The sequence below is a fragment of the Macrobrachium nipponense genome, chromosome 26 (assembly GCF_015104395.2).
Source record: "Macrobrachium nipponense isolate FS-2020 chromosome 26, ASM1510439v2, whole genome shotgun sequence".
In the NCBI taxonomy this organism is placed as follows: Eukaryota; Metazoa; Arthropoda; class Malacostraca; order Decapoda; family Palaemonidae; genus Macrobrachium; species Macrobrachium nipponense.
In genome coordinates, this window is record NC_087215.1 from 58,250,877 (window position 1) to 58,266,095 (window position 15,219).

At 41.8% G+C, this 15,219-nt stretch overlaps 1 protein-coding gene across 1 annotated transcript in view; it reads right to left on the reverse strand.

Annotated features, from left to right (window-relative positions):
- Positions 1-15,219, reverse strand: part of LOC135200301 (pescadillo-like) — a 151,671-nt gene that overhangs the window by 84,739 nt on the left and 51,713 nt on the right. The window contains exons 2-3 of the mRNA XM_064228838.1: positions 11,709-11,942; positions 11,245-11,452 (exon numbers count right to left, since the gene is read on the reverse strand). Coding sequence (XP_064084908.1) covers positions 11,245-11,452; positions 11,709-11,942 — 442 coding nt within the window. The remainder of the gene's footprint in view (positions 1-11,244; positions 11,453-11,708; positions 11,943-15,219) is intronic.

Here is a 15,219-nt window from a genome sequence, read left to right on the forward strand (position 1 = left end):
CGTAATTAAGTTACGTATGTAGTACGTATACTAATTAGGCTCTCACAACACAATAAAGTAGCACAACGAAATCACTAACGAATTTACGATACTAAACGAAATCGTTGGACCGAACGAATGCCGCATGCGTACGATAAAGCTTCGGATGCGAAGTGGCCGAGCAAAACAGGTCACGCGCCACCACGTAAGATGCATGATGGGAGGGATGCTGTCCAATAGGAGAGAAGGATCTCATGGCTTGGCTAGCATCAGGAACCAATGGGAGAGCAGGAGGATGGTGGCGAGTCTACTAGAACTAAGATGGCGGCGCGAGTTTCAAAATTGTTATCGGGCGAATCTCGGACTTTCAGAAACCTTTCGTATCTTGAAAACTTTTCGTATGTAGAGCAGTAAAATTTTTCGTGTCAGCTTTCGTATCTCGAGTTTTTCGTAAGTTTAGCCTTTCGTATCTTGAGGTACCACTGTACTCTACTTAGATTTCCAAAAGGCCTTTGACAAAGTCCCACACGAGAAACTGATGACAAAAGTTAGAGCTCTAGGAATTGTAGGAGAAACAGCAGATTGGGTCGAAGACTGGCTAACTTACAGAAAAGTTGTAATAAATGGTGAAGAATCAGAATGGGCAGATGTAACAAGCGGAGTTCCCCAGGGTTTTGTCCTTGGCCCTCTCTTGTTTCTGATTTACATTAATGACATTGATGTAGGCTTAACTAGCAGGATAACCAAATTTGCAGATGACACCAAACTAGGTGTAAATGCAGCAGAACCAGAGGCAATGGAAAGTTTAAGAAATGATCTAATGAAAATAGGAGTGGTAAAAAAAAAAATGGCAAATGTCTTTTAACGTAGATAAATTGTAAAGTGTTACAAATAGGAACAAACAACCCTAATGCCAGCTACATACTACTTGGGAATGACATAAATAGTGTAGAACAAGAGGAGGGACTTGGAGCCATTATTACCAAGGACTTAAAATCAACAAAACAGTGCATAAAAACAGAAAAGAAGGCACAGAAACTAGTGAGGTACATAAAGAGGCAGTTCAAATACAGAAACAAAGAAACAGTACTGCAGCTCTACACATCAACAGTTAAATCCAATCTTGAATATGCAGTACAGTTTTGGTCACCAACACTAAGAAAAGACATAAATAGATTAAAAGGAGTACAAGCATAAATAGATTAGAAGGAGTGCTAGCAAGAGCCACAAAGTCAATTCCATCCATCAGGCAAATAGGTTACCGAAGACGACTAGAGTCTGAACATGTACGGCTTAGAAACACGACAATTGCGAAGACAACTAATAGAAACATTTAAAATACTGAAAGGCATAACAAAAGTAGACAGTAACCTATTTACATTAAATGGAAACCAGACAAGAAATAATGGATGGAAACTAGAACTGAAGAGATACAACACATCCCACTGTGGGAACTTCTTTACCTACAAGATATGTGACACGTGGAATAAACTGCCACCACAAGTTTAAAAAGCAACAGTGTTAAAGATTTTAAAGAAAGCTAGACAAAATCATTAGGACACTGTAAATGCACAGTAAAACCTGCTCCTACAGATAAGTGAGCACACGATGTCTCCTCGGATGGACGAACAAGTCTTTGAGACATTCTGATCCTTGTAACTCCTTGTAACTTCTTTGTAACATAATCAATTATCATTTGGATTATACATAAACTAATGGGAATATTAAAAAAGTTTAAGTGTGAAGCTCCATACTTACACAAGCTTGCCATTCTGCCATAAAAATTTGATAAAAATTGGAATATAGAATTTACACCAAAGACCAAGTGCTGAGACCTATGAGGTCATTCATTCAGCACTGAAAGGTAAATTGGCATTAATGTTTGAAAGTTGTAAACAGGAGGAAAAACTCACAGGTGCAGTATGAAACAATTATTAAGAGGGTAGAAAGTCAGATGGAAGAAAGGGAATATGAACAGGGCTTACAGTTAAGGGAATGAATGAGGTTGCAGCTATGGGCTGAAGGGATGCTGCAAAAAACATTAAGTAATTCCTACAGTGTGCCATGTGAGGTACACTGACATTACACCACCCTTTGGGACTCACCAAAATATTTAACCCTCACACAGGCTTATTATTACATAACAAATGATCCTCAGATTACAAGAGTGAGGGCATTTTTAAAAACACAAAAAAGACTAGGAATATTGCTATTTCACCTATGAAAACTCATTTCCCCTTTGGCAAATGTGGATGGTTAGAGGAGAGGTTATCATAAAAACTCACATTTATATTTCTATGAAAAAAGAAATTTATCTTGAAGAGTTGCAATCTGTTCTTAGGATGATACAAGCCTAGTCTTTTACATGGAAACTCACTCCTTAAGTAGGATGTTATGTCTCGCAGAACTTGACTGACATACTAAAGAAAACAGGAACATGAGGTTATGAACCCCTACCACACCCCCTAACACTGTGCCTAGAGGGAGAAACAGCAAAGATGGTCCATCACCACCCTGCCATGTACTTCTGCAGAGGATGCCTAACCTCTAATACAAGAAGCAATAGACATACTCTATAAATATCTAGTAAATGTGCAATAAACACGTTTACTCAATTATTGCCAAAGACAAGAGAAGGTAGACAAGTGACTGTACAGAAGACAATCCTCTTGCTAATAGTTAACTACCACATAGCAAAGTCTCTTTAACAAGCATCAAAACTGACTAAATCTGTCCCAAAGGTATGCATTCTTGTGAGTACAGTCACCATTTGGGTCTGCACCTCTATATGCATTGTAAAAAATTTGTATTTCAAAAGACCAGAAAGCTAGGCTAGTCAGCATAACATCACATGAACAGGAACGAGGTCTATTTTTGTATTACTGTATTCTGTTTATTGTCAAACACTTCCACTAATATCTACTTTTAGTCGGTGAGTGACACTGCCATCTGGTGTCAGCAAAGGAGTCACAATGTGACCAATTTTCTAATCAATTTGCATTTTTTTATAGCTAACAAACCTTTGGTCTTGACAATAGGATAATCTTCTTGCGCCAGCTGGAAACCGGTTAAAAACAAAGATTGTAAAACAAGGGATCTGTGGCATCCTGCAACTCATACACATATGAGGTGGAAGCTGGTCACCGACCAGGCATAGAACCCCATGACACATCAGTCTTTCTTTGACCTCCTTGGAGAGTAGTTACTTGTGCTCTCCTTCCCAAACTGGATGCTTTGCTTGCCCGTGAAGTCTACGTCAAAAAATGCAGATTTGAGAGTAGTCAACCATTGGTTTATGTTGAAGATGAAGTTAATTAACATGGTTTCTTTTCAGCATAAATGTGAAAATATTTAAAATCATTGGGTTTAGCTATTCCATGTTACATTATGCATATTTCTTAATTTTCAGATAAAAGCCACCTAGTTCCCAGATAGGTACACATACAATTATCATTTAACAAACTTTGACTTTAAAATGACATTTTAAGAACCAAGGAGCAATTAGCCTGTCAATTATGTTAACAAAACTTTCCTTTATAAGAAGAGACTCATTTTTTGATATAGCAGTGACCAATTAAGTCCTAAGTCTAGGTCTACAACCATACTCTCAAGAGAATGCATTGGAACCCCCGTATTAGCAGGGGATGAATTCCAGAACCCCCTGCAAATGGCTAGAATCCATGAATACCCTTATAAAAACACTTAAAACTGCCTATTTTGTTAGTTCAAGCTCAAAAAAACCCACTAAAAATGGTTATACAGTGGACCCAGATTCGAGGACTCTCGCATTGGCAGATTTCTCCCAGGAACATTTCCCCCCCATTATTCTTGGAAAATTTGCCTATTCACAGTATTTTTCTATGAGAAATACCCAGAAATTCCTGTTTTTTTTTTTAAATATTTCATCAAAAAATGTACTTTTTGTGATAAAACTATTAAACAAACCAAGTATAAAAATATTTAGTGGGGTTTTCTTGAGTTTTAACTAACAAAATAGGTTGTTTTCAGTATTTTTATAGGGGTTCCCCCGAGGGGGGGGGGGGGGTGAGAGAGAGAGAGAGAGTGTGTGTGTGTGTCTGGTACACATCCCCCACGAAAACAGGGGACTACTGTAAGTATCTGGTTTTTTAATAGTTTTATCACAAAAAGCACATTTAATCATGAAACTGATATGAAAATGATGTTATTATGATATAACAAAGTTTCATGTATACTTACCTGGCAGGTATATATAATTAAATTCCCACCCACCTCCCCTCAGGAGACAGGGTTCAGAGAGAAAAATCTGACGAAAATGGGAATGATTCCGAGCACCAGCGCCACGGGAGCGGGGTGGCGATCACCTGAACTACCAGTGATCTAGCGGTTGCCGCGAGTTTTGAAAATTCTGCCAGTGCGAACAGAGAATATAGCTATATATATACCTGCCAGGTAAGTATACATGAAACTTTGTTATATCATAATAACATCATTTTCATGTATGACACTTACCTGGCAGGTATATATATAGCTGATTGACACATTTGGAGGTGGGTCAAAGACAGCAACATTGTAAGAGTTTTAAAAAAAATTTAAAATACTCTTAGATTCCTTACCTGCTAAGGTAGCTGACTTCAGCATTCCTGCCTCTTAGCCTGCTAAGCCTTAGTAGCTTCCAACTAGGACGTGACCTATTAGTTGATGAAGCTAAATACAAGGGTCTGACAACTGGACGGGACCAATTTGTTGACAGGAAACCCTAGCCCTCTCTTACCACGGGCATTCATGCTAGGATAAGTTAGACCACCTGAACCACACACAACACTAACCTAACACACTACACTTCACAGACTGAAGAGGAAATCACCCTCTCAGACAACCGTAAAAACAACACCACTTCATTAAAATACCTAGCATGTTAGTAAGTTATGGGGTGGAAAATCCTTTGCCCAATACTGCTCCTGAGGATACATATGGACCCAACGTTTGACAATTGTCAAACGTTGTTTTGACGTTTCTAAGGTAATGACTTGCAAACACTGAATTAGTCCTCCAAAACGTCGTTTCAATGATATCTTTGAGGGCCATATTCTTTTTAAAAGCCAACGAAGTAGCTACTGCTCTCACTTCGTGTGCCTTAACCTTAAGGATGCCGAAATTTCCTTCTTGGCATAACATATGAGATTCTTTAATTAGTTCCCTAAGGAAAAAGGCCATAGCATTTTTGGTCATTGCTCTGCTAGGGTCCTTCACAGAGCACCACAGTGATTCTGAAGTTCCTCTAATCTTACTGGTTTTATCCAAATAATAGCGCAATGCCCTTACTGGACAAAGAACTATCTCTTGTTCCTGTCCTACTAGATCTGAAAGACCCATCATTTCAAACGACCTTGGCCATGGATGAGCTGGATTCTCGTTCTTGGCCAAGAACCCCTCTTGAAAAGAGCAAACCGCTTTGTCATGTTTCCAACCAATATGTTTGCTAATTGCTTGCAGCTCACTCACCCTTTTAGCTGTGGCCAATGCCACTAAAAAGATGGTCTTTTTTGTGATATCTCTCAACGAAGCTTGATCCATCGGTTCAAACTTACTAGTTCCTAAAAATTTCAGGACCACATCGAGATTCCAGGAAGGAGCTCTGTATTGGGGCTCCTTCCTTGTTGCAAAGGACCTTATGAGGTCTCTCAGATCTAGATTATTTGTAATATCTAGACCTCTATGTCTAAATACAGAAGCCAACATACTCCGATACCCTTTAATCGTCTGAGTTGACAATTTTATTTCCTTCTTTAAGTATAAAAGGAAGTCGGCAATTTGGGTCACAGAGGTACTGGATGAAGAAATCTTCCGACTCTTGCACCACTTGCGAAAGATTCCCCACTTCGCCTGGTACAACTTAATAGTAGAGGCTCTTCTAAGCTCCCGGCCACCGCTCTGGCCGCCTCTCTAGAAAACCCCCTCGCTCTGACAAGTCTTTCGATAGTCTGAACGCAGTCAGACCCAGAGCGAGGTGTTCTTGTGGTACCTGTTGAAGTGAGGCTGTTTGAGTAGATCTACTCTTGCTGGAAGTGTCCCCTTGGTAAATCTATTGTCCATTCCAGTACCTCTGTGAACCAATCTCGGGCCGGCCAGTATGGAGCTATGAGAGTCATTCTTGTCCCTTGACTCTCCCTGAATTTCTTCAAAACCTTCCCTAATATCTTGAACGGGGGAAAGGCGTAGACGTCTAGCCCCGTCCAATCTAGAAGAAAAGCGTCTACTGCGACTGCTTGACGGTCTGGGACTGGAGAGCAATACGTCGTCAATCTCTTCGTCATTGCTGTCGCAAACAAGTCTACTACTGGGCGACCCCATAATTTCCACAGACTCTGGCATACTTCTAAATGAAGCGTCCATTCTGTTGATAGAAGTTGACCTTCCCTGCTCAACAGGTCCGCTCTCACATTCTTCTCCCTTGAATGAATCTGGTGAGAAGGGTTACGTTTTCCTTCTCTGCCCAAAGAAGGATCTCCTCCGCCAACTTGCAAAGAGAGATTGAATGTGTCCCTCCTTGTTTTGCGGATGTACGCCAGAGCTGTGGTATTGTCCGCGTTGACTTGCTACCACCTTGTTGCGAATCACCGCGTTGAACTCCTTCAAGGCCAAGAAAATCGCCATCAGTTCCTTCCTGTTTATATGCCAAGCCGTTTCCTCCTTGCTCCAACGACCTGAAACTTCTTGAAGTCCGAGAGTCGCTCCCCAGCCTGCGTCCGAGGCGTCTGAGAACAATACATGGTCTGGGTTCTTTTTGCTGGAGAGACGCTCCCTTTGCTAACTTCCCCGGAGTTAGCCACCACTTTAACTCCTCTTTGATCTTGCGAGGAATTCGAAACAGGAAGGAATCTGGTTGCGATTTTCTTGGCCAGACTTGGTTCAAAAATATTTGTAGGGGTCTCATGTGAAGCCTTCCTAGAGAAACGAACCGTTCCAGGGACGAGAGTGTCCCCAGTAAGCTCATCCACTCTCGTGCTGAACATTGTTCTTTCTCTAGAAAGGCTTGCACTTTCCGGATGCACAGATCTTGTCTGTTGGGAGACGGAAAAAGCCCGAAAAGTCACTGAGGAGATCAGAATCCCCAAATAAACTAGCTCCTGACTGGGGTTCATATTCGACTTTTCTAAGTTCACCATCAACCCTAACTCTTTCGTTAATGTTAACGTCATTTCTAAGTCCTCCAGACATTGCTTTCTTGATTGGGCTCTTATGAGCCAATCGTCCAGGTATAGAGACACTCTTATTCCTAGAATGTGTAGGCCCACTTCGCCACGCTCGCATCACTCTTGTAAAAACTTGTGGGGCTGTGCACAGTCCAAAACAGAGGGCTTTGAACTGAAAAACCCTGTTCTGGATCACAAATCTCAGGTACTTCCTGGATCTTGCATGAATTGGGATATGAAAATATGCGTCTTGAGGTCCAGGGTGACCATCCAGTCCCCTGGACGTACCGCTGCCAGTACTGAATCGGTCGTCTCCATCGTAAATTTTGTTTTCTCCACAAATAAATTGAGTTGACTTACGTCCAGTACTGGTCTCCATCCCCCCGAGGATTTTGCTACTAAAAACAGCCGGTTGTAAAATCCCGGAGATAAGTGATCCAGAACAGGTTCTATTGCTCCTTTCTTGGTGAGCATAGAAAGAACTTGTTCTTGTAGTGCTTCTTGTTTCCCTGGATCGCTGTAGTGAGCTCCCAGCTCTCTTGGCGATGTCGCAAGAGCGGTCTCTTTAGAAAGGGATCTTGTAACCTTCTTTGGCCACCTTGACTACCCAAGGATCTGCTCCCTTTTCTTGCCAAAATCTCCCAAAACTTCTGGAGTCTGGCACCTACTGATGTCTGAAGGACTTGCTGTTCATTGTTTAGTACTGGGTTTCGAACCCCTCTTGGACGGAGCTCTTCTTGCTCTGAAGGCCGGACGAGAAAAGGACTTGCCTCGAAAGGGCTGACTAGCTTGCCTTGATTCCTTAGGGGTCTTCTTAACTACCTTGTTGGGTAAAAATTTCCTTACCGAGGAAGTTAACAGATCCTGCGTCGCCTTCTGAGTTAGGGAAAGCGAAATATCCTTGATAATATATCCGCAGGAAACAATTGCTCCGAAAGTGGGGAAAAAGGAAAAAAGCAATTCGGATTTCTGGGCGTTAGAACGCCCTTAGCAGCAAAAGAGCATAGGAGTGACCTTTTCTTTAAAACTCCTGCGGTGAAAAGAGATGCCAATTCATTCGCTCCATCCCTTAAGGCTTTGTCCATGCAGGACATAATACTGCTTGGGAGTTGAGAAGCCGTTGCTTCATTATCTTCCACTGTTCGTCCCAGAGCTCCCAAGGACCAATCCAGAAAATTAAAAACCTCGAAGGTCCGGAAAATCCCTTTCAAGAGATGATCTAATTCTGATGGAGACCACCACACTTTGGCCGAATTCAAGGCATGTCTGCGGGAAAAACTGTCCCACAATGTTGGAAAAATCCCCTGGAGGAGGCAGGCACTCCCAGGCCGAGATTTCCCCTGTCGCATACCAAATTCCGGACTTCGATGCCAATTTGGCAGGAGGGAAAGAGAACACAGTCTTGCCCGCTTCCCTCTTTTCCTTCAACCACGTATCAATTCTTTGAAGAGCCTTCTTAGCCGTAATCGAAAACTTCATCTTCAAAAACGAGGACTTCTTCGGAGTTTTATTCTTGGAGAATTGAGAAAGGGGTGATGTCGGAGCTGCAGGCTGAAAATCCCCTCCAAAAAGTGAAAGAAGGCAATTCGTCAATTTCTTATAATCTGAAGAAGGTGCTTCACCTTCTTTTTCTTCCTCAGATTCTAAGTCTTCTATTTCCTCTTCTGCCGAAGACACATCCTGTAAACCCAGGTCTTGCTGCAGAAAATCTTCTCCAACCTCGCGTGAAGAACCTGCTCCTGCCGCCTGCGTCCTGCGTCCTTCTGAGCTCCGAGGTTGCGTCCTGCGTCCTGTTCCGGAAGCTTGCGTCCTGCCGTCCTGCTCCGAAAACTTGCGTCCTGCTTCCTGTTCTCGTAACTTGCGTCCTGCGCCCTGCTCCCGTAACTTGCGTCCTACCCGAGACTCCGAAGCCTGACGAGAAGGAGGCCAACCATCATGCGTCCTCTTAGACGACTTGACTGGGAGAGATGCGTCCTTACGCCTTGTAGGAGGAAGTTCCGATGTTCCCCACGATTTAACCAAATCGGCTAACCTTCCTTGCATCTCTTCAAGGAAGTTCCTAGTCTCTGCTTCCTGGCGTGAAGTCTGAGCAAGCGGAGACGAAGACGAGACGGATCATCAACACGAGAAACTCGATCTTGAGTTCTACGATAAGGGGAAGATATCGGAGAGACTGCTCCGTATTCAGAAGGAGAGCTCCTATCCCGAGAACCGTCGTACACATGAGGTCTTGCGTCTTGTCTTGACTTAAAGGATCTCCTCCTTTTAATCGGAACCACCTCTTCCTCATCACTAGAAGAGAAAATCTCGGGACTACTCCACCGTTCTTGCGGGTAACGCTCATCTTGAGAAGACGTAGGTCTATGCATCCTCTTCAGAGGACGCGAAACTTCCGCATAACGTCCATACCTGCCTGACGCAGCACTATCTGTCGAGGAAAGACACTTCCCAGTGTCGCCTTTTCTATGGCGCACTGCTGCAGCCTGGGACGCAACAGGACTGCCTGAAGGGACGACTGATCGTAAGGGAACCCCTCTCGCCTCCCTTCGACTGTCGACATGCCCTTCTCCCTTGGGTCTGGGAGCTTGGCAGAGGTCTAGGTCTAGGAGCACGAGTGAGACGATCAGGCCGCCCCCTCCACTACACTGACACTTTCAATCGTAACCCACCTTTGTCTGTAAGACGCTGAATCTGATCGCCCATTGACGCAAGGGCGGCAACACTTTCACAATATTAGTATCCTCAGAAACAGCAGCGGGCGCAGGAGAGACCTGAGGAAGAAGGATTAACAACTTCTACTTGGGAAGAAGGGGGAGAAATAACAGAATTATTCAAGGCCTTACTAGAAGAACCTGACCTCTCACTCCGAGACACCGATCTTCTTACTCTATCCTTTTCAAGTCTCTCAACATATTTGGTGAAAGTCTTCCATTCTTTCTCATTTAAACTTTCACACTCATTACATCTATTGTCCCAAGTACACAAAACCTCTCTACACTTCTTACATACTGTGTGAGGGTCTACCGAAGCTTTCGGTAGTCTCACCTTACACCCTTCTTTCATACACACTCGAAATACTATACCAGAATCAGACATTATAATAACTTCCAATCGCGATTGCCAATCCAACTTTCCAATACGATACCCAATAAACCATCCAAGTACAGCGAAAGTCAGCTAACGAGTTTCGAATTCTAGCAGGGAACCAACAACGATGTTGCCGGTTCAGTGGCAGAAAAAAATCTGACGAAAATGGGAATGATTCCGAGCACCAGCGCCACGGGAGCGGGGTGGCGATCACCTGAACTACCAGTGATCTAGCGGTTGCCGCGATTTTTGTTTTGAAAATTCTGCCAGTGCGAACAGAGAATATAGCTATATATATACCTGCCAGGTAAGTGTCATACATGAAAATACACTGTGGAATTTCTCATAGAAATATACTGCGAATATGCAAATTTCCCACGCATGATGGGTAGATATGGTCCATCGAGAAATCCGCAAATATGTGAGACCGCAAACACGGGGTGGGGGGGGGGGGGGGGGGGGGGTGGGGGGGGGGGGGGGGGGTCCACTGTACTATGCTTCACTTTTTTAACAAGCAAGAGAAAATTATGAGCTTTGTTTTAGAGTAACCTGGCAAAATGTTAAAAGTACAGCAAACAAGAATGTATTGGAGCCTTAATCTAATCATAAATTGAAGAAATAAAAAGGAGTATTGGTTAGGCAATGGTTTGTATTCAATTATGAAAAAAAGGCAAATTATCATTAAATCAAACTTGAATCTAGTGTGATTCTAGATTGGACTAGGACTACTTATACTATAAATTAGTTTTCTTCAAAACCCTGGCATATCTGAAATAAAACAAAGCTATGAGGATATATAAGTAACACCCGGAAAATATAAGTGATTTGGTATAATCAACTTTCTAATCCATCTTGGACACTTGAATAGTTACATTACTGTCATATGAACACTAAAAAAATTTGGCATCTTATCTGACAAACTATAAAGTTATACTGGGCAAGTAACAAAATACATAATCAAGGAATTAGCATGAATGCTAACATAACAGAACCAACCCCTTACCTTCTGTTAAGAATCTTTTTTTATTCAACCTTGCAAACAGAAAACAAAGAGTCAATGGATCATCCAAGTCCCGTAGGGCATCAACAAAAGTTGGGTAACGTTCTCGCACCAAGTGATCTATTTTATAAGTTGGCTTAGACTTTCTGAGTTTTTTGTACTCATGCTTATCCCGTTTTCCAACAGCACTTCTTATTTTTTTGAGATGGGCCTGAAATCAAACTTGTATGAAAATATAAATCATTAAAATAGTATATTTCAAATACTACTGAATACTCTGATTTGATTAATTAGTTACAGACTTGAAAAAGATAGCTCACTAAACATTATACCTACATCATCACTAAATCATGGTTGGAGAAATCCTTGTGTAAAAGACCTGAATTTACAAATGCCTACAAAATTCTAAGTATCATGTTATACAATCATGACGAGTAAGCGAAATAATTAAATGTCCCAAAACTTACCCTCTGTGCTCGAAACTTTGAAATGAGAGGCTCGTGGCTTAAGAACTGGATATCCTTCAAATAATACTGGGTTTTATATTCACTGTTACCCTTCTGGACTCTCTTTCTGTGCTTGGGCTCACGTGGGTAGATACCCTTTAGAATACAAAGACGACGGAAGTCATGAAGAGAAAGCTGCAGCCTTTTGATGGCCTTATTCCTTGTGATGTACTTTGTCACCTCACCCCTCTCTCCCTGAGAAGAAATATTCACCAGCATTAGTCACAAAATACAAACAGTCAAAAATTAAGATTCCCATGTTCTCATTTATGTAGTACTTGATACTGCACTTAAATTCTTCACATCACTTCCCCATTTATAAACACCTTACATTTTATTATGATAAAATTATTTTTGTAACCTAAGCTGTCATGGAAATGTGATAACTTGGAAATAATGCTTACTATATGAATTTTTGTGTTGAGTATGACATTATAATACTTTGATTCACTTTTAATTGTTACTACATCAATACCAATTAAAGATGAATCAAAGTGTTATAATGTCATACTCAACACAAAAATACATATACGTAGTAAGTATTATATCCAAGTTATCACATTTCCATGACAGCTTAGGGTACAAAAATAATTTTACCATAATAAAATGAAAGGTGTTTATAAATGGGGAAGTGATGTGAAGAATTTAAGTGCAGTATCAAGTACATAAAAGAGAAAAGGGTAGACAACTTTCATGACACAACTCTAATCTTACCTGGAAATACTGATAATATTGAAAGATATTAACCCTTAAACGCCGAAGCGGTAAAAATCAAAACCTCTCCCGAATGCCGGGGCCGGTTTGGAGTGAGCGCGGAAGCAGAAAAAATAATTTTTTCAAAAATCACAGCGCGCTTAGTTTTGAAGATTAAGAGTTCATTTTTGGCTCCTTTTTTTGTCATTGCCTGAAGGTTAGTATGCAACCATCAGAAATGATAAAAATTATCATTATCATATATAAATAATGCGATATATGATAGCGCAAAAATGATATTGTTATGATACAATAAAGTTTTATGCATACTTACCTGGCAGGTATATATATAGCTGTATTTTCTGAAGTCCGACAGAATTTAAAAAACTTCCGACACACGCAGTGGTCGGCCAGGTGGTTAGTACCCATTCCCGCCGCTGGGAGGCGGGTATCAGGAACCATTCCCATTTTCATTTTCTATCATATTTATTTCCACTGTCCCCTGAGGGGAGGTGGGTGGGTACTTGAATATATATATATCTGCCAGTTAAGTATGAACAAACTTTATTGTATCATAACAATATCATTTTGCTCATGAACTTACCTGTCAGATATATATATAGTTGAACCCCACCGTTGGAGGTGGGAAGGGACAGAATAGAAGGATTTTGGGACACAAATGCATGCAGATGATTTACATCTTGGTTCCACCTGTTAGCATAGCCGACTTCGTGATTACTGTCACCCAAGTCTGCTTCTGCTTTACTAGAGTTGCCAGCGAGGTAGAGACCTATAAAGCTGGTGCTCCCAGATGATCTGTCAACAGGGGCGTGTGGACCACAATGTGACTAGACCATATTGACCCATACCATGAGGGCTAAGCAAGTAAATAAATATATTAATATAATTAATATATATATCACCACCTGACCAACCTAGCCAAAGTTAATGTGTGTTAACTAAGGCTTCAGAGTTAGAAGTCGCCGTTGTCAGCGACTCCACAACTAAATTAAGAGCTCTTCCTAAACCATTTTCTACAGGATAGGATGAGTAGTACTTCTTGCCCCAAGATTGTGTCCTGCAGACACGTATGGCCTAGCGAGCAGCAGATCTCATATGCCATCTCACATCTCGCAGGGAGTGTGAAGTGAACCAGAGTTGCTTCGCTAAAATATGGTACTCAGGATGTTGCTGAGTGGCCATGCTCTGTTGAAATGCTTCCGAGGCCGCGCCTCACCTCGTGAGCATTCAGATAAAAAGATTTCCAAATCTTTTTTTTTTGAAAGAACTTAAAACCTTAAAACCCAAAACCAGGGGGTGTACTTCGATATGGGCAAGTCTGGTCCTTTTTCGGAACACTGCAGATTGCTCGACTGACTTCGACTTTCTTGATTTTAAGTAGATAAAACTTGAGAGACCTGACAGGGCACAGGACTCTCTCTGGCTCCTCCCCACTAACTTGTGCCATCCTTGCTTCCAAGATCCTGGCCCAAGGACAAAAAGGGTTTCCATTCTTAGGCCATAACGAAAGGCTTAGAGAGCACACCTCCTTGTGTTCTCTAAAGCCAAAACTTGTGACGATGGCTTAAAATCTCACTAACCCTCTTTGTCGTATCTAGGGTGGTTAGAAGAAGGCCTTCCTGATCACATACAAGAAGTTAACAGGCAGGAGAGGTTCGAATGCTTTGACATCAGAACTTCAGACTACGTCTGTACTAAGTCAGGTGAACGACCAGTTGACCAGTTCCAGACGAATCAAGGACAGCAAGGCTGTACCCTGAAGACCAAAAGGCACTATTCTTAGCTGAAGGATGAGTGTCCTGGACTGCCTGGGCGATTCAATCTAAGCAAACCTTGGGGGTGTATCAACGCAACCCAACGTCGTCCGCAATCAACTTCGTCAATAAGAAACTCAGGGCTACTATATGTCGCCTGATCTCGCACGAGTGTCTGACTCCGAGAAAACAGGCGAGACAAAAAGTAGATGGTGAGCTAGAATCGAGATTCCACAGACCTCAATGATCGTGAAGGTCTTTGTTGTTTGACAGATGCAAATCTGTCAAACAACATTCTCTGTTGTCTGTTCGCACTGGCAGAATTTTCAAAACTCTCGGCAACCGCTAGACCACTGGTAGTTCAGGTGATCTCCCCCACGTTCCCGTGGCGTTGGTACTTGGAACTAGTATTTCCCGTTTTCCTCAGATTTTCTCTGAACCCTGTCTCCTGAGGGGAGGAGGGTGGGAATTTAATTATATATACCTGCCAGGTAAGTATGCATAAAACTTTATTGTATCATAACAATATCATTTTTATGCATGACACTTACCTGGCAGGTATATATATAGCTGATTGACACATTTGGAGGTGGGTCAGACAGCAATATCGTTATAATTCAAAAATTAACTAATTTTTTAAATTATTTATTAAGTTCCTTACCTGCTAAGGTAGCTGACTTCGTAGGTCCTGCCTCTTAGCCTGCTAAACCTTAGTAGCTCTCAACTAGGATGTGACCTGTTTGTTGAGAAAGCTAACAACAAGGGTCTGACAACTGGACGTGACCAATTGTTGAACAGGAAACCCTAGCCCTCTCTACCAGGGGCATTCATGCTAGGATAAGTTAGACCACCTGAACCACACACAAAGCTAACGTAACACATTACACTTCACATACTGAAGTAGGAAATAACCCTCTCAGACAACCATAAAAAGAACACCACTTAATTAAAATTACCTAGCATGTTAGTAATCTATCGAGACGATTCGTACGGACTTTTGCAAT